This window comes from Mytilus californianus, unplaced genomic scaffold (genome assembly GCF_021869535.1).
Source record: "Mytilus californianus isolate M0D057914Y unplaced genomic scaffold, xbMytCali1.0.p SCAF_1, whole genome shotgun sequence".
Lineage (NCBI taxonomy): Eukaryota > Metazoa > Mollusca > Bivalvia > Mytilida > Mytilidae > Mytilus > Mytilus californianus.
The window spans coordinates 71,303,589-71,329,571 of record NW_026262581.1 but is presented as its reverse complement, the minus strand read 5'-3'; the positions used below and the strand labels follow the sequence as shown (position 1 = coordinate 71,329,571).

Genomic DNA, 25,983 nt, shown 5'->3' with positions numbered 1-25,983 from the left:
CAGATGTTCTTTCCTTGGTTCGTTTATCATAAATTGTTGTCCGTCGAGCAAAATGGGCGTGGAAAACACCAAAAAAAAAACGTAATTTTATAGTGACTGATATATGGCGAAGTTTTTTCTTTACTTTTTATAATTACGAAAATAGTTTGTTAATTTAAAGTTGTGTGCAATAATGTCAGACAATTTATGATTTTCTCATTTTAACCAAAAAAGCAGTCATTTTAAGAATGACTCGTTTCATTATTAAACGCACTGGATTACTTACTGAAAGTAGCTTGTCATAATGGCTTTATTATTTCCTTTTAACACATGTAACGGCCATCCTTTTAGACAAATAACATGTCTGCAAAGAGAAAATTAATTTCAAAATGAGGGCAAACCACTATAGTTGGAAAATTTTCAATGCGTAGAGTACACGTTTATCTATTCATTCTTTCGGTTATTGACTCAAAAATATAACAGCAAAACAACATCAACAAAATATTGTCCTTATCAAATTTTCCTAATGTAACTCAATTTACAAATGTTCAAATAAAATATAACAGAAATTTTATATTTGATTCCAATAAGGTATACAGAAATACGTTATATCATTTACAACAACAAAAAACAGAAGTTTTTAAAATTTTATTTCTTTATTCAGAAATATATGCATAAAGCTTATTGTATTTACAAACAACCAAAAATAAGTTATTAAAGATGCTGCTTATCATTGCTATCTTACGTAAGGAAATTGTCTCCTTCAGGGTTTCTAGACACATCGCCACCCATAAAGATCCTTTTAAAATCCTGAAATAAATTTGTTTAAGGATAAATCCTAGTAACATGAAACCAACTGTATGTACCCAACATTTACTCTACAGTTTTCATTATAATACCTTAAAAATGACACCATGATGATAATAGTAAGAACAAGAATTTATCATTTCTTTACTATTTATTAAATTTATAACGTGCTGTTTTCATTGTTTACAGCACTGGGTCGATACCTCTGGTGGACTATCAGTCCCCGAGGGTATCATCAGCTCAGTAGTCAGTACTTCGGTACTGACATGATTAATAACAAACCTGTCTAAATTTGCCCGTTTATTAATTTTGAAATTATAAAAAAAAACTAAGGTTTCAACTCCCTCAGGCAAAGTCGGCCTTAGCAAAACAAATGCACTTTTGCTTGTGATGTTACAAAGAAATTAATTTGCAAGCATTCTATTTTACAACCTCGATATATATTTATAATATTTATTAATGTTATAATGTACAATAAACAGAATTATTGAAAATGCAGCAAATTATTAAATAAATGATGTTTCAAAGTAGCTTTGCTATTAATAAACGGTATCAATTTTACTGCACCAGATTCGTATTTCGACATCTAAAAGCTAATATCGTTACAAAACATGATTTCATTGATTTGAAACAGGCAACGAAAGACCAAACATAAGTTATATTTTATGGCAGCTCACAAACACGATCATACTTCTTTTATATTTTCAAGAACGTTTTAAAGAATTTGTTGTGAACATCTATTCAAATCTGACATTTAAAAAGTCAGATCTCCTTCTAAATCCAATTTCAGTTGGTCCATAATGCTTCTTGGAATAGCGGTTAGCCCTTAGTATGTCTGTATATTCTGATCAACTATCATGATGAAACATTATTTTACAGGACACCTTCAATTATTTCAGATTTGTATTTGGCGTACAGCTGTATGAAGAGGTCTTTTTTGTATAATTGGTTGCCGTGAATTTGAGTTCGTTCTACATACCCTAATACTAGCTGTCGGCACTGCAGATGCAATAGGTAACAAATTTTTTTTTAAATCTACTGTCCACGATTACATTGCAATTGCAATCGGATAAGCAGACAAAATCGTGTACTTGATAGCCAAAACAATTGTGTGTAATGTCAATCGAGAACACAGATCCTATTGCATCTGCCGTAGTGATAGTCGGTTATAGGACGTGTTCTAGTAAACATGAAGCTTATAATTATATTGATCTACTTAAACTAAGGAAACAGTCCATACATGATGTAAAAATAGTTTCAGATTCATTCCACTTCAACCAACTTCCTGTAAAAAACCTAGACATCAAGTGATAATATTGTGGAACCTTATTTTATTTGAAACTTAATATTTGTTGTAGCAGAAAAATAGAACTTACTATATCAGAGACGCGTAATAATTCGGTATACTCTTCCGTTATAATTGAGGACTGTCTTGCGGTTCCGTTATAAATACCTAATTCCTGTAATTAAATGGTTAACCAGTTATATAAAATTGTCAAGATAATATTAATGAACTGACACTGACATATTGGAACGTGACCATTAAAAAGGGGGTAACGGAAATAAGCAAATATAGGCTAGTGTTAACATGTGTCAGAAAAGACTTGTACCAGTATGCTGAAATATAATAAAGATTAAAAGAGCAAAATTCCAATAGCTGTAAATATAGTTAAGGTTCCACTAAAGTCAAAATATAGGACACTTCATAAACATCTAAACTTTGCCTGTATTTTTCAACCTATAATGAGTAAAGTCCTAAACTATGAGAACATATGTTCATTTAAACATACTTAACATATACACACTGTGTAAATTGTAAATAGACTTGAAATTGTTATGCTCTGGCCAAACCGGTTCTTGGGGTGAACACTAAATTTTCAAAAACATCTGGAGGCCTGCGAGACGACTTAATTTGCTTGAAATTGGTATGAACGAATACTGTTACATGTAATGCAGGGCAAGCGCATGTTGATTTGTCACATACATATGTTTTAATGGCATATTTGTCCAATTTCTGTATTGTAACTTCGATATTTGTTCACCTAGATACATGAAATTAACTGAAACTCGAAAATCAATACATTTTCTGAAAAATCAACATGAGCTAGCCCTGCATTAGATATAACAGTATTTGTCCATACCAATTTTAAACAAATTAAGTCGTCTCGCAGGCCTCCAGATTTTTTGAAAATTTAGTGTTCACCCCAAGAACCGGTTTGGCCACAACATAACAATTTCAAGTTTATTTACAATTTACACAGTGTGTATATGTTAAGTATGTTTAAATGAACATATGTTCTCATAGTTTAGGAATTTACTCATTATAGGTTGAAAAATACAGGCAAAGTTTAGATGTTTATGAAGTGTCCTATATTATGACTTTAGTGGAACCTTAAGAATTACCTAACACAATGTGTCACTCGCCTCATTATCGCAGTCAGAAAAAAAAAACAATCTGGATCAACATCTCGTATATCGAAATATAAACACTGTAATTCTTTGTTTGTGAGTGTGTAGTGTACCTTACTTGAGATTTCCTCTGTTGTATGAAAATATCCATTTTTTTTTCTAACTAGGTATAACAGAGTAGATGTCTGTATTCTGCCGTTCAATCAATAGTTATGATGGATGTATTGGATGTTTAAGGATTGACAAACTAAGTGTTTTATCATTAGCGGTGAAAACCACTTTCCAAAATTTCGTATTTTCAAGTATTTTGAAAAAAATCAATTATATGTTATGGCATCTACTTTTCAAAGAAAAATTAAATGTGTGTAAAATCACTATTGTATCACTTATGTAATACACTCATCTTATTGAGCATGGGTATAACAGTGTGATATTCCATATACGTCTCTTTAAAGGAAATCGTACTACAAAAGTCTATATAATTTACTGTATCATTGAAAAATGTTCAATATCCTCTTTCATACATATATATAAAGTGTATTCTTTGATGAAGACATCTCCAAAACGTTTTGTCAAAACAGTTGGGAGAAAATATGTATCATTATACTTACACCAAAGTAATAACCTCTATACAATGAGCCTAGTCTTTTCGCCATGTTTCCTTCATCTGTCTTGGCAAACATAACTGAAAAATGGGGTTAACTAATTCTAAAACATGATACATCGCGCTCATATTGCTTTGATTTTCTGTCAAATAAGCAAAACTATCACTTCTTGTCAGCTACTGAATAAATAACTGACTGTGTTGGAAGCGGCAACGGCGTCAATTCCAGAGTTGACGGTCGCACATAAAGTTTTACTTGCGTCAGTTGCGATCGTCAAATCAAATTGACGCCAGGAACACTCAACTGTTTTTACTGCTTGTAATAACATATTACATTTCTCTCTATTAACACACAGTGCTCGTCTTTATAAACATTTAAAATAAAAATTATCTCAAAATACGATCTAATGCAATCAATGCATCAAATGGTCTCCATTGACTAAATGCTTACGATGGTTTCTTAATGCAGCAAATGATCTTCATTGACTAAATGCTGACGATGGTTTTTTAATGCAACAAATGGTCTTCATTGACTTAATGCTGACAATGGTTTCTTAATGCAGCAAATGGTCTTCATTGATTAAATGCTGACGATGATTTCTTAATGCAGCAAATAGTCTTCATTGACTAAATGCTGACGATGGTTTCTTAATGCAGCAAATAGTCTTCATTGACTAAATGCTGACGATGGTTTCTTAATGCAGCAAATGGTCTTCATTGACTAAATGCTGACGATGGTTTCTTAATGCAACAAATGGTCTTCATTGACTAAATGCTGACGATGGTTTCTTAATGCAACAAATGGTCTTCATTGACTAAATGCTGAAGATGGTTTCTTAATGCAGCAAATAGTCTTCATTGACTAAATGTTGACGATGGTTTCTTAATGCAGCAAATGGTCTTCATTGACTAAATGCTGACGATGGTTTCTTAATGCAGCAAATAGTCTTCATTGACTAAATGCTGACGATGGTTTCTTAATGCAACATATGGTCTTCATTGACTAAATGCTAACGATGGTTTCTTAATGCAACATATGGTCTTCATTGACTAAATGCTGACGATGGTTTCTTAATGCAACAAATGGTCTTCATTGACTAAATTCTGACGATGGTTTCTTAATGCAGCAAATGGTCTTCATTGTTTAAATTCTGACGATGGTTTCTTATCAATAAATTTGATTAAAATATCATTTTCATGAATGATCTTACCAATCATTATGATAAATAAATACAATAGCAACAATCTGGTTGGAACCTATTTAACTTGCTGCAAAAAATAAAAATGTGATTATTTTATCTATGACAGATTCATATGCATACTAGTTCCCCATGTATTTAACTCCTTCTATAATAGAAAGATAAGAAGTTGTAGGATTGGCAGAACTTTTCTATACGGACGACAAGATTTTGAGTATTGATATGGTTACAGGATATTGAACAATGTGAAAATAACACTTCATAAATTTGGTGTGTCCGTAGTGCTTTCCTTGATTTACCTTCATAGAATCCAAACATTTATAAAACCATTTTTGTATAAACACCTTTGACATCAAACTAAAACGGAAGTGTAAGTCATGATTATAAATATCGGGGATACCAAATTTGACTAATATCAAAAATGACAATCGACAGTGTTCTAAGCCAGTGACTTAAAGCAACAACAAAAATATTGCACAAAGATAATAACCCAAGGGAGACTGGGGAATAGAAATATAGTCATTCTTGGTCTTCTTCCAACCGGCAGTAAAACCCTTACTAAAGTGGGGCGTCCGTTTTGCTGTGCGGGATGTACAAGTACGCTGCCAAGTCCGGTCAGATTTGGGACGTTAAATCCGATGCCTTATGTGGAGAGAGTGTCACGCTCATTGCACGTAAAAAAAACCTTGCATCAAGTTTTTGAGGGGTTCGTACGTGGCCTGTTTCAAGGCAAAATTTCTGTCTCTATCCAATATGAACTCATTTGTCAGTGGCAATTTTGTCCTACCTTCATCCCGGAAGGCCCTTTTGACAGGACCAACCTATTGTATTTATCGTTAATTTGTTCTCGTCCGGAGCATGCATGAAATATTTGCCACTTAATCAACCAACAATCAACAAAGATTATACATAACACTGGATTAGAGGAATTGATTATACATGGAAATTAAATATAATATGCATTATGGATTGTTGAGACGACAAATACGACATCAATATTTAGAACGAGAGAAAAAATGCACAATTACTTAATAATCAACACTTTTTCAAAACAAGTCACGTCCTCGTTCCGATTTAGGTCTGTACATTATCTTTTGTAAACATTTCCAAGTGTCTTAATTTTAATGTTGAGTTTATGATACTATAATAATAAAGGAGAAGGTCCGGTAAGGGCTAATTTTGGCCTAAAATTTGAAGTACATCTGATCAAAGATTTGTGATATGTTTTTCTTCAGTCGATTCAATTAGTTTATGTAAAAGATTTGAACTGATTTGAACATTAAAAACGCCTCAATTCAAGCTTAAATATGAAATATCTATCAAATATGCCACAAAATGTCACTTTTCCGATGGTTTTTGTCAAAAATGGAAGTGGCCGCATTCGTGTTCAGTCTAAATTAGAATTAGAACTAATGATGCTAGTACCTGATGCATGTGCAATGTATTGTCAAAAACAGCCCATATGTATGTAACAAAAATATTCAACTTTCCAATAAATAGCTAAAAGTTTACATTTTTAACAAATTTTTTAAATGCTATATTTTGGGGCCTTACCGGGCCTACTCCGTTGTAAAATATATACTGCACGTCTAAAAAAACCCCTAAAAACTGTCATGCAAGATGGATCTATGTTTTTCAGCCCTAAAAAGTGTAATCTATTCTATGAACTTACCCTGACCGTAGATGAGGATATAGTAATTTTCTGATGGACGACCTTCCTTAACAATTACTCGTTTTGGTTCATAACTATAAAATGAAAATAAACTACCATTACATTAAAAAATAAACACAAATATTTACCAAAAACGTTTTTTTTTTTCATATACGAAAGTTGTTACAATCATGACCCCTTTTTAAAGAAAATCGTTTTTCTGGGATAATATACTTGATGAAAATGTGACGGATTGAGACTGAGAAATACTAAAATTAAAAAGAATTCCACAACTTATTCAGGTTGCAGGTAGACTTTAATTTTTATTTTATTTAATGTCTGTATTTCAAAAAGCTGACCTGTATCAATATCATATGGTTTTGCGTTTATTTTTTATGCATTTCTTTCATTGATCGCAAATGAATACTTATTGTGGTTACTGTAAATTCAGAAATTATTGCGATGTTTTTATTATTGCGAACAATGCGACAGGGTTATAATCGCAAAAATTTCAACTCGCATTTCGAAATATTTTATATAAATTAAACAGGATTTTTCTCAATATTGCAAAAATTAAAATCGTATTTTAGTCTAAAATGGCAAAATCGCAATAATAAATGCACGCAATAATTTCTGAATTCACAGTATAACAAATTAAAATAAGTGTACGCATATTGTTGAAGAAAAAAGAGATGTAATGGGTCTTTATATTGCTTTATATTTCAACTCACTTTTCAAAGTAACCGTACATGGCAAGCTGTTGCTGAATATGTAGAGGATAGTCTGCTATTGTTTTCACATTACGTAGTGCTATCGTAGCCTGAAAGTCAACAAGCAAATTATCTTTGCATTTTGACATTTATTAATTATTATACAATATAAAATGAAATATGTATTTCCGACATAAAAATCAAATTGTCGCACTTTTCAAAGATGGTGTCTAGATTGTAATGGAAATGTGTCAAAAGTCAATCCTACTGTTAAAATTTGAATAAAATTACTATTATTCGGTCATTGATATTTAGCTTATTTTTTTGTCGATTCTATGATAAATGTCTGTTTACATGTTTTACTTTTTATCTTGTTAATGTTTTTTCTCCCTAGGAAACACTGACCTATAAATACGTGTCTATCCCATCAATTATCAGCCCATTGCGAGCTGTCCACGTTTAAACAAAGTCAATTTGTAAATAACTATTTGATAATAAACGCCTACACTTTATACATCTCCGTCATCTAATGACACAAAGAGAAAAGTATTTTCCTTAAAAGAATGAGATTTAAATTACTAGTATGAATTCAGAAACCTTATTACTTATTATTCCAAAAAGTCAACTTAACCGCGTTTTTCTTATTATCTTTTCCACCAAAGACCAAAGGACCAGGAGGTGAACAAATACAGGTCACCTTCAACAATGAGCAAAACACAAACAGCATAGTCAGCTATAAAAGGTCCCGACATGACAAAATGTAAAATAATTCAAAAGAGAAAACCAATCGCCCGATTTATGTACTAAACAATAAACTACAGACAAATATGATAAACAGCAATATGCCAAAACCACTGAATTACAGGATCCTGACTTTGAACAGGCCTATAAAGAATGTGGCAAAACTGGCGTTTAACTTTTTTCAGGCCCCTTACCCTTCCATAACCTTGGACAGTGGTGTATAAGCACAAGAACAAACTATAAAAATCAATCGAAAAGGGCTTGACTCATCAGATCGATACAAAGCACAAACCACAACTAAAAAGACTAAAGATACAATTAAAGTACCGATCTGAGAGTACTCCTAGTTACTAAAAGCTAGTTCAAAGCCAAAAAAAAAATGAAAAAAAAATATGTATCCAAGACAAAACAATAGCATGTCAGCCCTTAACAAACTACACGTTATATGGGTTGTTTTCGTTAAAGAAACTATTATAATTATATTCGCATGCAGGTGTCCTTGCAAATTAGAAACAGATAATTTTATGATATTTCATTTTTTATCAGTTCAAGTCGTATGTAGAGTATTCAAGGTTCCGAATGATCGATACTTAAAATTTTCATCATTGAATCAGTTTTTAATGGTATGAATAGTTAAAATAGCCTATTATTTTCTCATTGCAAAATTTGAGAATGAAGACGAATTTAGAGTTAACGGAAATTTCATTGAAACGGATGACAAGAAGATTAGTACAAATTGGAATACGAAATATGACAAGCACAATACTTTAGCAAACAAAAAATATTTCAGAAAGCTAATGTAATCTATTATTTTTTGTGCTCATTGGAATTTGACCCATTTTCCCATTATGGTAAAGTGGTCTTGTTTTAGATGGTAAACTACGCGCAAGTTCCAAAACGTTTGTAGAACTCGGACGGGCTTTCAATTGATTGTTAAGAATGTAGATATTATATAAAACACGCTAGAGTTCAGTGACTATAATGTAACCAACTAGAATTATGTTGTTTTTATAAAAAATACGAAGTAGTACGAAAAAATCTTTTTACCTTTTATGAAACTAGTATAAGAAACTCAAGAGGCACTAAAGAGCATGTGTCGCTCACCTAGGTTAATAAGCATCTTCATGTTTGATTTTTAGCCATGTCGGTCATGTTGGTTGGCATGCTAGGTCATCGGACACATTTTTAAACTAAAAATAAATTATCCCAATGATGATTGTGGCCAAATTTTGTTGAATCTGGCACAGTAGTTTAAGAGGAGAAGATTGTTTGTAAAAGTTAACGGACGACGAACGCCAAGTCAAAACAAGGAGATGTGGTGTGAGTGCCAATGAGATAACTCTCCATCCAAGTCACAATTTATAAAAGTAAACCATTATAGGTCAAAGTACGGTCTTCAACATGGAGCCTTGGTTATGCATGATTTACCATTCAGTAATATACAATAAGAAGCTATGCTTCAAAGTGAATGAGTTATGCTTTTAAATTGTTATTACTAATCATGTTGCTTAATTGACAGATGTTTGATCCACATTCAGTTGTCTCATTGGCAACCATACCACATCTCCTTGTTTTAATAAAACCTCGCGATTGCTTGGGATATTCGTCATTTCAAAGGTAATTTCATACTCTTTTGTAAAACACAGTTTCTTTACGTATGTACTTACATATTGTATTTCTTTGTCTGATCTGTGTTTCGGGAGTTTTGATAAAATTCTTTTTCCTTCTTGTGACATTCTCATCTGAAATGTAAAAAATTAAAGATTTTGAGTCGTACATGTAACTGCAGATAAAAGATGACTGAAATAGTTTGCTCGAAACTTTTACAATACGTTTCTCCCTTCTTCTATGTGTGGTATTTCAGGACAGTTAAAAAGATATAACATAAGCATTGTATTTTGAGATGATATACAAAGATATCATCATGATATCTTTATATTTTCCATTCACTATTTTCATTGTCATCATGGCAAATGAATGGTAAGGATAAAAGTTTCGCCTGCTCGTAATTTTTTGGGTTTGATCCTTGAATTCGTTTTGTTTATTTTGGGTTTCTTCACGTATGATTAGAGATTTTTCTACACATAAACAAAATAAATAACGCCTATGGTTGAAGATCGTATATTGACATTTCGATGTCTTTTGATGTGTGTGCGTGTGTGTCGTTCGTTTGCTTTTTTAATCATGTGTTCCACAATCTCTATTTTGTTTCATTTTTTACTAAAACATGTCTTTTCATATTCAATTATACACCCAGGGACCTAAATCTGAAGCTCAAAGTGAGGGGTTCGATGATTGTTAATCTTATATAAAGTTGTATATCTAACCATATACAAAATGTATATTCTTGGTTGACATGGTTTTTCAACCGAAATTTCACTGTTGTTTATTATGAATTAAAAAAAGGATTTAATAATCTCACCTGTTTATTAGCTTTATAATATGAAGTATCTATTCGGTTTACACAAGGTACTTGGCCGCCATCTGCCGCCGCAAGTTGTTCTGTTAATTTCATCATCTCAGCTCGATATGTAATGGACTCTTCACTTCAAATAAAAAAAAACTATAATCTATGACTTCTAAAATAGGTTATTTTTATTTTATTATTACCATGCTAATCATATCAAAAGAAAACAGCAATACCCCAATTATCTCAGACTTAAAAGTCGAAGATTGCTCGGACGTGTGAAGGCCTCTTTAATGATTTGCTTGGTCGTTTCATAGCTATACCATCAAACGTCAGAGCAATTTCGGATTAACGGATTTCGTATGGAAGAACATGATTAATTATAAGTGTTTATTAGCTTTGAACTAGCTTGCAGTTACTGCAAGTACTCTTAGATCGATATTTTGTGGGTTTTTGTTTTCTATATGTAAGTTTTTTATTGTGTTTCGTACCAATCTGATGAGTCATGCTATTTCGGACTGATTTTACAGTTTGGTCTCGTGTTTGTTATTACACAATTGTCCAAGGTTAGGGAAGGGTTGAGCCATCACAAATATGTTTAACCTCGCCACATTCTGTATGCGCCTGTCTTCAAGTTATTAGCCTGTAATTCAGTGGTTGTCGTCGGTTGGTGTCTGTTATAAATGTTTTTCGTTTATTGTTTTGTCCTACATTAGGCCGTTGTTTTGTTCGTTTGAATTGTTTCAAATTTGGACATGTCGGGTCCTTTTATAGCTGATTATATGGTATGGGGTTTGTTCATTGTTTAAGGCCGTACGGTTACCTATAGTTGCTTAAATTCAAGTCATTTGGACTCTGTTTGATATATGTGTCTTATTGACAATGATACCACATCATCTTATTTGAGGGGCATCGGTGACCAGTTGTCTTAAGTAGTTATACTACTGTAATCACTAGCCAGTCAACACTGAGCTTGTGAGTTCGAACCCGTCTGGTGCGGGTGCACTCGACTCCAATCTTAATTGACTAGGATTGTCAGTTTTCCTATCGAAGGTCGGTGGTTTTCTCCGGGCAATCCGGCTTCCTCCACCAATAAAAACTGGCCGCCACGAAATAGCCCAAAAGCGGTGCTTAAAAGTGGCTATAAAACACAAAAAATCAAAAATCAAATCATCTTATTTGATATTCGTATTCCATCAAAGGAATTACCTCCATCATATTGGATTATAGGATTTTCGCTTGTTTAATGTTAAACAGCTTTCTCACTGGCATTAATGAGTATATGGGGACCTAAGCTGTATCATAAACATTTAAAGCAAATGGATGGACATCGTCTTATAATAGTAAGACTATTAAATCACCGTCCTGATACGTTTTTATTTTTAAGGTGGACAATATCTCTTTCAATGAGTAAAATCTCCCCCACAATTTCATCATTTTTTTAAGTTGCAACTCCTCAAGCAAAATTAGCCTGATTTGACTATTCAGTTTAAGCGCTCCTTGCCAATTATACTCAAAAACGTTTTCGTAGTGGCCTCCATATGTTCCAAACTTTGTCTTTTAGTCTTTCCTGGAAGAATTTATTCCAGAAACACGTAACATGTTGACTGAAATCTATGTTGTACTTTTAGTGTAAATCTTTGATTTTCAAAATGCAAATATCTTAACGGTTAAAACGTGTAATACCTTACACAAATCATAGAATAATATTAATTCATGAATACAAATACGTTAAGATTAGCTAGATAAATTTGTTATATTTCTGATTTCATTTACACATGTTTGCTCAATAATGAATGAGAAACGCAATAATAAATAAACATAATGCCTGAAAAGGGTCGTTTTCGCATAATCATCCCATAGACTATGGCATATAGACAAGTGATTTTGTTGAGATATCCCCTGTTGGGCACACTTTCGTTTAAATGGTTGTCACAAAATGAATAGAAGTGAATGTTTGTTGTTGTTATATATACATACTTATCCACCATTACTCTGTGGCACAAGTGGATCATGTAACCAATAGACCGAGCTATTATTCTAAACTTCAATATCAACCGCTTCTGTAAATGAAAATAAAAACATGTTGGACGTACTTAAACTAAAGAAAAACTGATGTAAAATAATAATATTAATACAAAATGTATTAAAGTGCCATTTGAATAAATTAAATCAAAACATATTTCTTTGCCAATTGATACTACTAAAACAAAAACTTGAAGAGGAGAAAGCGGATAGTTAAATGTGTTCACGTGTGTGGCTACATGTATATCCAATCAAATACAATTTGTATAATAGGCCTAATATTTCTTAATAAAAAGGGTACATGCTTACAGCTTAGGTTACACGTAAAAATTGATGTCGTTTAAATTTCAAGACATTGAAGTACAGTTCAAGTGGACAAGCTGTGTTGGAGGTCTAAATTAACTATGTACTGTATGTGAAAGACTAACACAATTTGCCCATTGATTGTAGGTACATGTTTATCGTTTGAGAATGTCACTTCATGTATAGGATTTTAATACTTTAATCTCAAGTTTAAATCTTCAGTTTGAGAATCGTGAAATATGTTTATACAACGACTTAATGAAGTAAATCGAACGTAATTAAATTAAACGATAGAAATATTATTAATAGTAAAATTCTTAATTTAACACAAAGTTAAACTATATAAAGAGATAACGGATATTTTCGTTTTGTTTGATTTAAAGAAAAACGCTTTTGATGTTATAAAATTTTATATTACAAAAACAGGTGATAGTACTAAAGTTCTCAAGATGACAGGACAAGGTCTGGTTACTTGAGAGTTTTTATGTTAGACTGTGCATATTATTATTATGTACATTTATATAAATTTAATGGTTTTCCACAGTTAATTTCATAATAATTACATTGTGATTCGTAATTGGGAATCAAAGTTCTCTGCACATCTAGGGCAAAATTTATGCTCTCTCAAAATCCCTCATAAACTGAGATTCGAACTCCCTCAGTCAAAGTTTGCCTAACATGTATTTTGCTATTCTATTTAGGTCCCTTTTAGTCAAATAACTCCTAAAGTGTTTACGTATTTAAACATCCCGATCTTTCAAGTGTTTATTTTAGAGCGTTCCAAATGAAAGTGAATCAAGAAAAGAAAAGCGACTCGGACGCACGAAATTTATAAAATGTTATTCTCATTTCCAGTAGCATTCAAACATGTTTGTCTTTCGGCCTTGTGCACCAATTTTTCAGAACCTAACTAATCAGTTTGTCAAAGAAAATGGCACAGTACAATTCTTTTTGGCCGTTTGAGTTAAACAATCAGATCGTATTATAAATCTATCAAAAACATCCTTCAGATCGATATACGCAAGATAAAAGAAGTAAGGTAAATTTTCCTTCTATTTTCACATTAGGGCTATTTTTCATTATTTTCTAATATTCACAGTTTCACAACTCTATGTGTGTACTTCGAGTTTCTGACAATATTAATAAATATTTTAAAAGCCTGAAGATGGCTCTAAGAAGAAATTTTGACAGATTTTGGCAACTTTTTCGTATTTATCCCAGTTTTATTTTTTAGAAGGACATCCTTTACCACTTTTGCTTTAAGTAAAGTTATATTTTTCCTTTTGTTCGATGAAATATTTTACAAAAAAAAAATAGATCTTGCAACTTTGTATACAAATGTTATTAATAGTAACATGTCGCTTTGAATATTATTTTGATTACTAAAATTGAGAATGTAAATTGGGAATGTGTCAAAGAGACAACAACCCCGACCAAAGAGTAGAAAACAGCACAAGGCCACCAATGGGTCTTCAACACAGCGAAAAAATCCTGCACCCGGAGGCGGGTTTCAGCTGGCCCCTAAACAAAAACTTGCACTAGTTCAGTGAAAGTGGACGTCACACTAAACTCCGAAACTTATAAATGAACTAAAATTGCGGCGGGGTTAAACATGTTTTGTGAGATCTCAACCCTCCCCTATACCTCTAGCCAATGTATAATAAACAAACACACAGCAATACGTACAGTAAAACTCGGTTTAAAAGAAGTCGAGTCCGATGTCAGAATAGGTAACAGAAGTAACTAAGAAAAATGACAACGATACATAAATTAACAAAGGACTACTAGCAGTTACTGACATGCCAGCTCCAGACCTCAATTAAACTGATTGAAAGATTATGTCTTCATCATATGAAAATCAAGTACAATCCCTCCCGTTAGGGGTTAAGTATCATACCATCATAAAATATATGAGAAGAGCATAACCCGTTTCATGCCAACAACTGGTTTTAGAATAAATGTGTTTATTTCCGATGCAAAGACCCTTTGAGTGAATCAATATTAATTCCAAAATATGCCATCTTTAATGACCTGAAACAGTATCGTAACTATATCCTTTCTAAATAAGTCTGTTTAAAGATTTGGTTAGCTTTGAGGTGAATGGCGACATGTTTGTGCTTTGTATAGAATAATACCATAAAAGATTGGATGTGAAATACCTGAACGTATAAGATGTCTGCATGTTGGTTTATATTTACGAATGATGTCCATACACCGATGATCAAATTCAGTAAATGTATTGACTAGTTTGTAATAATTTTTCAGTAATACAGAGATTTCTTTCGTTAAAATCAAATACGAGCGAATCGAACAAGTTGAGATATATAAACACTATAAGATGGTGACAAGGGAACATCACCATCTAAAAATGGTTAATTGACAATATGAAAAGAAAAAAATATCTCTTTTATCGTAAATTTTGGTATCAGGCTTCCCGTTAATGATATAGATATCAAGATCCAGGAAAGGACAGTGTCCATTGTTGGTATTAGCTTTATCTAAAGTCAGTTCAGTAGAATAAATCTCTTTAGTGTACATACTGAAGTCGTCATTATTGAGAGCCAAAATATCATCCAAATATCTAAAAGTGTTATTAATTTTTTGTATCAGATGTTGTTTCTATGGGTCTTTGATGATTGTAACTCATAACAATACAGAAACAGGTCCGAAATTAGTGTATGTAAATATGTAAAACTGTTGCTAAAATATTTCAAGTACATGATATAGACTGCAATATTCAAATTCCAGTAGGACTTTACAGCTTATATATTGTGTGAACTTGTAGGTGCAAAAAAATGCAGGGGAATTGGCCGTACCTCAATATCAGTATCAGCAATAATATATAAACCTAAATATAGCTCTTATCAGACCGCTTCCGTTATTTTTGTTCTGGTAACGCATAAATTATGCGTAACCGTGAGTAAAGCCAACAACATCATAATTGCTAAACTGTTGGGCTGTTTGTATCTTCGTAAAATTAACTTGTCATAACCCTCCATTCCCCATATCGAAAAACCCAGCAACAAGATTTGGAGATTTAACGATTCTGCAGATAGAGTTAACAGGCGAACAAACGAACGGACAGACAAACAAACATATATATCAGCAACACAACACACCAGTTTTCTACCAGTGAGTTATAGTAAAGCTTTGAATTTTTATCATTAATAAAATGGAAAGTAGGTTTGTTTCATTTTCTATTAATTTAATCGAGGTCGTATTTATAGCAACACAACATTTTTCTGTACGGCATTTGGACTCTGGTGGATAGTTGTCTCATTGGCTATCATACCACTCCAACTCCATACTTCTATATTATAAGGATTTATTTATCATGCATATAAACTTAATTTGATTTCAATAAAAGAAAATGTTGGGTATACCTCAACAGGGCAATAATCCAAAGAGACAATGCATCTATAAACTTGTAGAATCAACACACTGTCTTCGAAAGTACACAATATCAATACTTTTAGTCAAACTCTAGTCCCGAGTCAAGAACAGAGTTGGCATCAACTCCAAAAAAGTACATTTGTCCAATAAAATACAACTTGAAGTCATTCTACCCATCTTCCTTTACATCAACGGCCTGTTTTAACTAATTGCAACAGAGGGCAAACAGAAAATTTGCAAATACAAATGTATTAATTTTCATAGATCAATTTTTGAATTGGTAAAACGTTTCATAACAATAACAATTTGGACAATAATTCAAAATATAGGCTTATTGTACTCAATAAATGATATGCAAAAATAATTAAGATTGAAAAAGTCTTGACTACATGTATGATTTCATAAGGCTTTTGGTAACTTGCTTACGTTAAGTATATGTATCTTACGGATTACTGTTAAATATTCAATCAAACCATATAAATATTATTATAAACAAAATATTTATTTGACACTTGTTGAGGACAACTATGAAAAAATAGCTATGGACCACTGAATAGTAAATTTAAAAGAATAAGATTACTTTGTTTGTTCAGACGTGGTGTGGTAAAGAAAAAACTGGCTGAACAAACAGTAAGATTTGCTACTTGTATGTTCATCAGATTCGTTATAAAAAAATTGAAGGGCAAAATTTAAACTAAAAGCCATAATATTTATTTGGTGAAGATATAATTCGCATTTCCATATGTACGGTTATAACGTTTCCATACCAAACTTATATATTGATTTCTATCAAGAATCTGGTGTGTATTGCTTTTTCTCGCTCGATGTTTTTATTCGAAACAAAACCACATAGAAACAGTATGAAAATAGGATATATTATGGTGTTACGATATTTTTTTCAAATAACTATCAGTCAAAGAAACATCACTTTGATTGTTGGTGTTCATCATGCCGTTACTGGTTGAATAATTAGTTAAATAAATCATACAGACATCGAGAAATAATAAACAATGGAACAGAAAGGCAAAATGAAACTTTATATTTGAATATTAATTTAACGTGACGGCAAAAGTTTACATTTAAAATTTCTTATGAACTAGTCCTACGGTGCTATATCATTTGAATTTTGCGAATCCTGTATTCAGGAGAACTCCAAATTGATTTGTTTTTCTTTTTGTCGGATATTCTTTACATCAATTAATTTAAAAGACATTTAAACAGATTAACTATTTAATCAAATTGTGAGATACAATAACCAAGAGAGACAAAAGGTTTGCAGTTTCGTAGCAATAGACATACAATAAATATAATGTTGCATAAAAAATGCAACAATACCGTAAAATTGGAGACGCTGAACATATAAAATGAGGGACACCACCAATATATAAAATGAATCAAATAAATCATAGTAATCATAGAAATCATAGAAAACTAGAGTAGATTTTTTTCCTTTTGAAATGTTCTCTTATAAATAATGATAGTTCATGACACTAAATCATTTCTTAATATATTCTACAAAATCTAACCTTTCTTTCTTCTGATTTTCGACTGAGGAATGACACCAGCCGAGAATCTTTCAATGCAGTATCACCACTTCGACGTTTGCTATTTATTCCATGTGATCCATGAATAGTTCCTCTTCGCTTATCATCAGACATGGCTAAAAATGTAAACATAACTGAATCTGATGTTCTTCTATTACCAACAATCATTGTCGCCCTAATAGCACCCTTAAACCTCCTTAGAGCACTTCCGCTATCAGGTACGCCTTCATTGTTCTTTTTGTCGCGAGAATAAGTTAGAGTTTCTGTAGCTGATCTCCGTTCTCGTTTTGAGAGCTGGTCGATTGAAGGTGACCTCCATTGCCAGTCTCTATCCGGTGAGGATGATAATCTCCGAAATTTTGTTGAAGCCAGAATAACAGAAGTCGTACTACTCGATCTAGATTTTCTACTTGCCATTTTTTGGTACAATTAAAGAGCGTCTTCAGTATTAGTGAAGTTTTAACTTACTGTTTGATTTACATTAAATCTTAGTTACTTCGGGGCTATTTAAAATGTAACAAGAATTTAAAATCTGTCTTGTTTAATTATCGAAAATTGAGTCCGATCAATCACTGGAAATAGGTGAAAAATGATAACCATACACTTAAGAATTACTAATAAAGGAAACAGATTTTTATGAAAGATTAAACACGTTTACATGTTTTAGCGTAGAGATCAAATTAGAAAATAACCCACAAGATGCCTCACAAAGAAATTTTAATTTGTAAAAATAACATTTTGATAATCAAAGATTCAATTACATCCTTAATAAATAAGTGATTGTTATTTTGCACACTGTGTCTAATACGATTAAATACGATTAACCCTAAATATTACATTTTTGTCACAAAATGACTGAATAACCTCAAAACTTTCGAATGACTAATCAAAGAAACGCCTCATACTTCGGTAACATATTTATTGGAAAAAAGAAGATATAACTACGAAGATTTTCCTTTATTTCTTTCTGGAATTTAATAACTCTCTCCGGTAATTTCTTTTACAACTCACCTCAGTTGTTTAGTACATGCTTTTCTATTATTAAAATGTGTAAAAGGGTTTTGGAACATGTAATGCATATAAGATAAGCAATAGCGTATAATGTAAATCTTATAATATATTAAAAGTAAACTGGTTTTGTCTGACTTTAATTGATGATTGATTTTACATATAATTGATTTTAAAAGGTAGGTTTATATGAAGGATTGAGCTCAGTCTTTATTGCTTCATGGGAAGTGTTCCCTTTAGAAACTTGACCACATTTGTATTGCCTTTTTTTCTATCTATTTAACAGAGAATCCTCAATTCTTTCTCCTTCTCATGAAAAATACTTCTCACAAAACTATTTTAAAATGTACATATTGAATTATTGTTATTTTGTTTTATAGAAATCCTTCATCATGTTTGATCATTCAGAAAATGAAAAAATTAATAAATAGTTCACTAAAGATTATAAAAACATAGTCTTATTTCAAAACGATAACCATTTATAATTTCAAAAGAATAAAATATCGATGATATGTACATATTACGATTTATTATTCAACTATGGTTTGTATTTTAAAAACATTATTTAAACTATTAAAGTGCATGAAATGCATTACAAAATTATATGTTAATGAAGTTTTACTGAAAATTTCAAGAGAATGCAGTTCGCGGATTTGAATGAGATGGGAATAGAAAGTAAGAACTTTCGGATGGAAGAATGAACGAGCCAACTAACTAAGGAACATCCTCTACACCCACTTAATAATTTGTTTCAATACAGTTTCCTATTTCAAAGATTCGAGAAAATGAATTGTGAAGAGAGAACAAAAACGTTGAAACCTTTCTCAATCATGTCTAAAAGCATTTAAAAATATACATTTTCAATTGTCTGTTAAAAGGAATTTTTTTCCGTATATTAATTCATTTTATTTAATTTCATCGTATTTACCCACCCAGTATTCTCTTCCTCAAATGCCATAAAAATATAAGTACATATGTTTATCTTTGTTGTTGATTAATCGGTGTTCAAATCTAACCCAAACCCGATTTTGTTTCGAAAATTGGTAAAATACTTTTATAAAACCGAAACGACGGACAAAGACTACGATATGTTTGAGAAAGAATGAAATAAAATCATAAATGACAAAAATGACTAAACCAATATATATATGATACTATTTGCACAATGAAAATAATTTTTATATAATAATTATAGTATTGTCACGTTATAACAGTAGCACTACATTAAAATTTTCTTTAATTTGAACAGACGATTAAGTTAAAAACGCTATGCCATTTCGTTGCTAACTGTAACGCATATCAGTTAACTTTTCTAATCCTCCTTTGGACCCATGATAGAAAACCTACGTTCATTTTACATCCATCCTGGTAAATGATTAAATGTACCAAGTTTGAACCATTGAAGTACTTTATTGACAATACAGTACTTCCATACTCGAACAAAGTCAGATCTTTAGTAAAATTATAATTATTATCATTATTTTTTTGAATTATTATTATTATTATTATTATTATTATTATTATTATTGTTATTATTATCTCCGATATTTGCAATAAAACTTAAATTCCCTTACATGTACAGTAAATCTATTACAAATTTTCAAAAATCTGTTAAATAAATAATTCTAGCAGTATCTTATGAGATAATGGAGAATTTTAAAATATGAGATTATAAGAAATAAACGATCATACAAACATACATACCTGTAGGTGAGAGTAGTGCAAAATGAGTTTTACCTATACATGTGTTAGTTCTTCATATGGTTGAAGACATTGTGATTCAAGCAAGTATAAGTATTCAGGCGATTAATTTACCACGAAATTATGAATATGCACACCTTCTTTTCTGATCAAACATGTCTTTAATCTTATTTTACATAATTGTAGCTTAGCTAAATTGTTTGCGATTGTCAGTGTAAATTTACTTAGGTGATTTGAATGTGAACTCGTTGATGAAGGAGTCGATCATTGAGGGATATGATATGGAATTTAATCTGTTATTGTCAACAAGTGTATTACTGAAATAACTATTGATGATTACCTGTTGTGTTTAATTAGTCTTAACCCTACTCAATATTTTCATTCTATGTTTGAATACATATTCAGATTTTAAAAGTCGATATTTAAAGATATGAAATTTGATAACAATGTTCGTTTTCTAATACATAACTTTTTCTTCCTCAGTACAAACAATACTTAAAAAATTAATAATTAAATATGTTTGACAAGCTATTATTGGTCTTTATTAATAAGTCATTGGAATTAAAAATCTCTTCCACACGACCTTTTTGCCCTGGTAAGTGACACTATCACACAGTTGAGTAAATATTAATATTGATAAAATATTTCTTTGTATTTTCGAAGATTTTTCACTATGTCATTCGACAGTTATTTTTATCATAGAAAAAATTTAGGATATGTAGTGAATATAGAAAGACAGGAGTAACAAAGGGATAATCCAAAACTACAAGTCAAAGAAGGATACACGGATAACATGACCGAAAGAAAAAGACAGAAACATAAAACTAAATAAAATTGAGAATGGAAATGGAGAATGTGTCAAAGAGACAACAACCCCACCATAGAGCAGACAACAGCCGAAGGCCACCAATGGGTCTTCAATGCAGCGAGAAACTCCCGAGTCCGACGCTTTGACTTGTTTTCCCTATTATTTCTGGAAGATCAAATTATAAAGCACATACCGTATCAACAGAGTTTGAAAAACAGTACTTTGTATTATTATTAGATTAAAATAAGAAGACACAGTTTGTATTTAAAGATTTGCAGGCATCCAATGAAAAATTGACGCCCGAAAATCTTCAAATACGAAAATGCTATCTCGATTCTCATGCAACTGAAAGAAAACACCACTAAATGCATTTTGTTTTCCATCAAAATAACATTTTTTTTTATAAACAATGGTGCATTAGAATGATTAAGATATTGATTTTGTATTGAGGATAATAATTTGTTTAATTGACACATTTGGCGTGTTTTGTATTTTTTTGTGATATTTTTAATACTATGTTATACAGTTAGTGCCATCAGTAGGGAAGCGTATTAGAGTATACACAACCTTTTTTTTTGTATATATCTTCCTTTGTTTACGGTATAACGCAAGAAAATGCATACTTTGCCTTTCCGAGATAACGTAAACATTTGCGAGATAAAGGTTAAACTCCCATTATTCGTACCAATAATTTAATAATCCATGAGAATACAAAATGGATAAAGGTAAAAAATATTGAAATGATGCATGTATTCCAGTGTTTGTTCTTTTATCACAAAAGCTCAGTTTTTTTCTTTGAAAAATATGTCTGTAGTTTAATATGTTAACTATCTATATATATTTAAACCTTATTTACTGTTTGTCTTGTTCACACATTGTTGTCAATATAATGGAATTGTATGCGACTGTCATACAAGTCAGAGGTTAAGCTAGCTATAAAACCAGGTTAAATCCACCATTTTCTACATAAGGAAATGCATATACCATGTCAGGAATATGACGGTTGTTTTCCATTCGTTTGATGTGTTTGAGCTCTTGATCTTGCCATTTGATAAGGGACATTCCGTTTTAAATTTTCCTTAGTGTTCGGTATTTTTGTTATTTTACTTTTAACTACTCAAAATAAATCTGATCGATTCGCGGCTTGTTGCTGAACTCTATTGGTAAATATTGTATGCATATTAAGAACAATAACATATTAGCCATATATCTGTTAGGATGAGAAAGGATCGACAGCAAATATAATTTTGAGAAAAGAAAGGTATTAATATTAAGTAGATTATAATTTTAAACCACAAAGACTTTTTGACCGTTACTTGATCACTTTATACTAGCCAAGCCCTGACTTTAGTACCTTTTTTTTTGTTGACAGCAAACTATGTTTTAAATGTAATTACGGCAAGTCACTGCAGCCAGCCCGGCCTTTCGGTCAGAAAATTATTCTCAGTACTCGGAATACTAAATTTGTGCTCGAAACACCAATCCAGTATTTTGATTGGTTGAATTCTGAGTCTGAGTGAAATTTTCATGACAAGGCCAGGGCTTAAATACTGTTATTAGTTCTTACGAGGGAACTAGTTTATTCGTAGTTACAATATATATATAATGTATTATCAGCTAAGATGCGGATTTAAGGAGGGGAAGGAGCCAGGGTCCCCCTTATGGAGCTATATAGAAAGTTAATGTATAGACTTGTTACATGGTCTACCCTAGTTTGGGGCCCGCTCAAAATCTATCTTACAAAATCCTGGATCCTCATCTGCAGCTCAACTTTACCCAATATACATATATATAGTTATCACAGAAGTGAACTAACTAAATATTTTTTTCTTAATCTGCATATATAAGTTGATGCCTATATATGTACTAAAATGATGCTCACCCTCTCGGAGTTCCTGACATCACTCCCGGTTTTTGGTGAGTTTCGTGTTGCTCAGTCTTTAGTTTTTTATGTAGAGTTTTGTAGGCTGTTGTTATCTTTTACCGTATGGGTTTTTTTTAACCATGGCTTTGTCAGTTTGTCTTCGACTTGTGAATCTGAATATTCGTTTAGTATCTTCCGCCTTTCCTTTGTTTATTGTTGTTTGTATTTCCCATGAACATGTACGGGTTTTGTGGTTGTATGTGTAACCGAGGCTAATTTATGACCTGCATACAGGTCTGGTACAATAGGTCAGTATCCGAAGAAAAAGTGGACGAAGTAAATAGAATCGTGATAATATGAATTGATTTATTTCCATTTTAAGGTATTTTACTTAATAAGCTTCATTTATGACTAAGTATGAGACACGAATAATAAAGATTATACTATTACAACTATAGCATGTAGGATTGACTAACACCTTCGTGTATATACTATTTCAGTATCATTTTCAGACTTTATATTCATTGGCCTTTTGACCGCAAAGGGACGCCAACTTGGCCAAATGAAAAACTCAATATAAGAATTCATTAAACTGATTTTTTTTCTACATTAAACCTCAGGGACATTATCGGACTAGAAATTGAAACCTTCGTATCTTAATCATAAGAAAGTATATGATTGCTTAAAACATTTCTTCGAAAACCGGCATTGGTTTTTCAATAATAAAGTATTATCAGAAAAGGTATTTACAAAAACATCGAACTCTAAGGTAAATTCAAAAAGTCAACAAAACCTGACAAAACCAAAAGCTCGACTAAATCAACCAACGGAAGGAATGGAAAACAACATCCATTTTCCGAAGAAAATGTGGGGTTAAACCTGGTTTTATAACTAGCTAAACCTTCAACTTGTATGCCAGTTGTTTATAGTTCAGTTATATTGACAAAATTGGTGAATAACCTAAACAGACTTAATTGGTTAACATGTCAATAATTGGGATAAAGCAGCCAAAACTGTGTTAGCACTCATAACAGACAATACAAACAAAACTGACTTAAAAGTCAAACAAACAAATAAATCTGACAAAGACACCAACAAAAACAGTGTTTGTAGTTGTAGTACATAGAGTATAGTAAACATAATGACATATAATACACTTTCCAGATAAAGTACAAATTCAGTAGAAAAATAAGTACAAGGTATACAAATGAAAACAGCACTATAAAAACTGCATCAGGAACGCCCAAAGTTTAAAACCCGAAATTTGAATATATGAATACCGAGCAACATAAAGAGTCATACGACCAAAGGGAACAAAATAGCAAAAAGGCGAACAAAAGGAAAAATGTACAGTAAATAAAATGATACACAACGTCAGCGCACATAATCTATAACTCAAGATCATACTGTATTATTTGTGAAGTAGCTAGACATTGAATATATATATATCTATAAGGTCTTGGTAATTTCCGATGAACTTTTTAAGAAAAAGGACGAGACGTTGTTTTATCAAAACCCTGGCTCATTCAATTTTTGGTCAGACACCGATGACGCTTTATAAAGTTTGAGTAGCAGCTGCAAGCTCTAGAATGGCGTATGAGGTGAAAATATATATACTCCATACGCCAGTGAAGCTGGTATATTACTGCTAATGTTTGGAAAATTTATAATTTAAAAGTTGAAAACGTCACGTTTGTCATAGATTCTGCTACTGAGATGACCGCTGCAGTCAAATTCGAGGTATGAAGCGGAGGAACTGGTTTCTTTAATCTCAAGCTCAAGAGGATATATAAAGGAGACCCATTCAAAAAAGTTTGGATTGAAAGAACATCATCAATATACCTGTATATGAAATTAAATCATCAAGCTTCTTTGATCTTCTTGGGGTTTTTTTTTACAATTTAGTGTGTGAAGGAAATCCGACTCGTTCATATATGAGAAAAGGCCGGCTAGGAGAGGCGCATAGTTGGTTCCCATAAGAATGCCGTTGTCGGTAATCCAAGACATTACGTTGTAATCATGAGAAACGGTGTCGTAATAGACAAAAATATTGTTTTTTAAAGACACCTTGAAGTTCCCAATCTTAAATTTGATATGCACATCCTTTGTAGTGCATGAACATGTTTGAACTATAAGAGCCCTAACACTATTACAATAAAACAGTCTTGACACTTACCTCCGTTTGTTCATTTCTTATAATAAGGAGTCTGATTATCGTGTAATAGATACAGCTTCGTGCTACATTTGTTTGTTTGAAGTTGTTTTATGTTATATAAATATACATAAATAGAAAAAAACAAAGGATATAGGATATCCATCCATGACACAAAATCAGTACATGCACAGCACAAAAAAAAAACACAAAAAGCAAAGGAACAGCGCTTTTATTGTTGTTCTTCATCTCAAAGATATATTACAGTATATATTACTGTTACTGTCATTCTAATTGTCACACACTATACATATTAACTGCGTTGTTAAGTTGCTGCTGGTCGTACAATTCATGTTAACTGTCAAGTTAAACCGGCTTTTACTTTCTCCTGAATGTAAAGTACCAAATACTGATTTTAGATTAAACATCAGTTATTATATTTTAGGTTTATGGGAAAATGTTTTGTATGTACATGTAAAACGGCATTTTCTGTCATCTTTATTCACTTACATTAAAAAAATAGATGAGTGGATTATTGTTTTTTAAATGCAAGTAAGATTCAACGAGACTTATGTTATTGGATTTCTTTATCTTAATTTGTTTGTTTATTTGTTAATCATTATTTTATTCTACCAAGACGAAATGTGGAATTACGTAAAATCACAATAAAACATGGTT

General features: G+C 31.7%; 1 protein-coding gene across 2 annotated transcripts in view; it reads right to left on the bottom strand.

The window, feature by feature from the left end:
• The window catches only part of LOC127723408 (uncharacterized), a 31,449-nt gene extending 10,903 nt beyond the window's left edge, over nt 1-20,546 (bottom strand). The window contains exons 1-11 of one of the 2 annotated variants that reach the window (XM_052230037.1): nt 20,485-20,546; nt 17,755-17,888; nt 12,488-12,570; nt 10,523-10,646; nt 9,768-9,842; nt 7,381-7,469; nt 6,671-6,744; nt 3,807-3,880; nt 2,163-2,246; nt 725-789; nt 266-343 (exon numbers count right to left, since the gene is read on the bottom strand). In XM_052230037.1, the coding sequence (XP_052085997.1) occupies nt 266-343; nt 725-789; nt 2,163-2,246; nt 3,807-3,880; nt 6,671-6,744; nt 7,381-7,469; nt 9,768-9,842; nt 10,523-10,646; nt 12,488-12,570; nt 17,755-17,886 (878 nt within the window). In that variant the 5' untranslated portion in view covers nt 17,887-17,888; nt 20,485-20,546. Of the gene's footprint in view, nt 1-265; nt 344-724; nt 790-2,162; nt 2,247-3,806; nt 3,881-6,670; nt 6,745-7,380; nt 7,470-9,767; nt 9,843-10,522; nt 10,647-12,487; nt 12,571-17,754; nt 18,283-20,484 lie in introns of those variants that run through there. The other variant, XM_052230026.1, reaches the window with a different exon arrangement.
• Between the last annotated feature and the right edge of the window lie 5,437 nt (nt 20,547-25,983).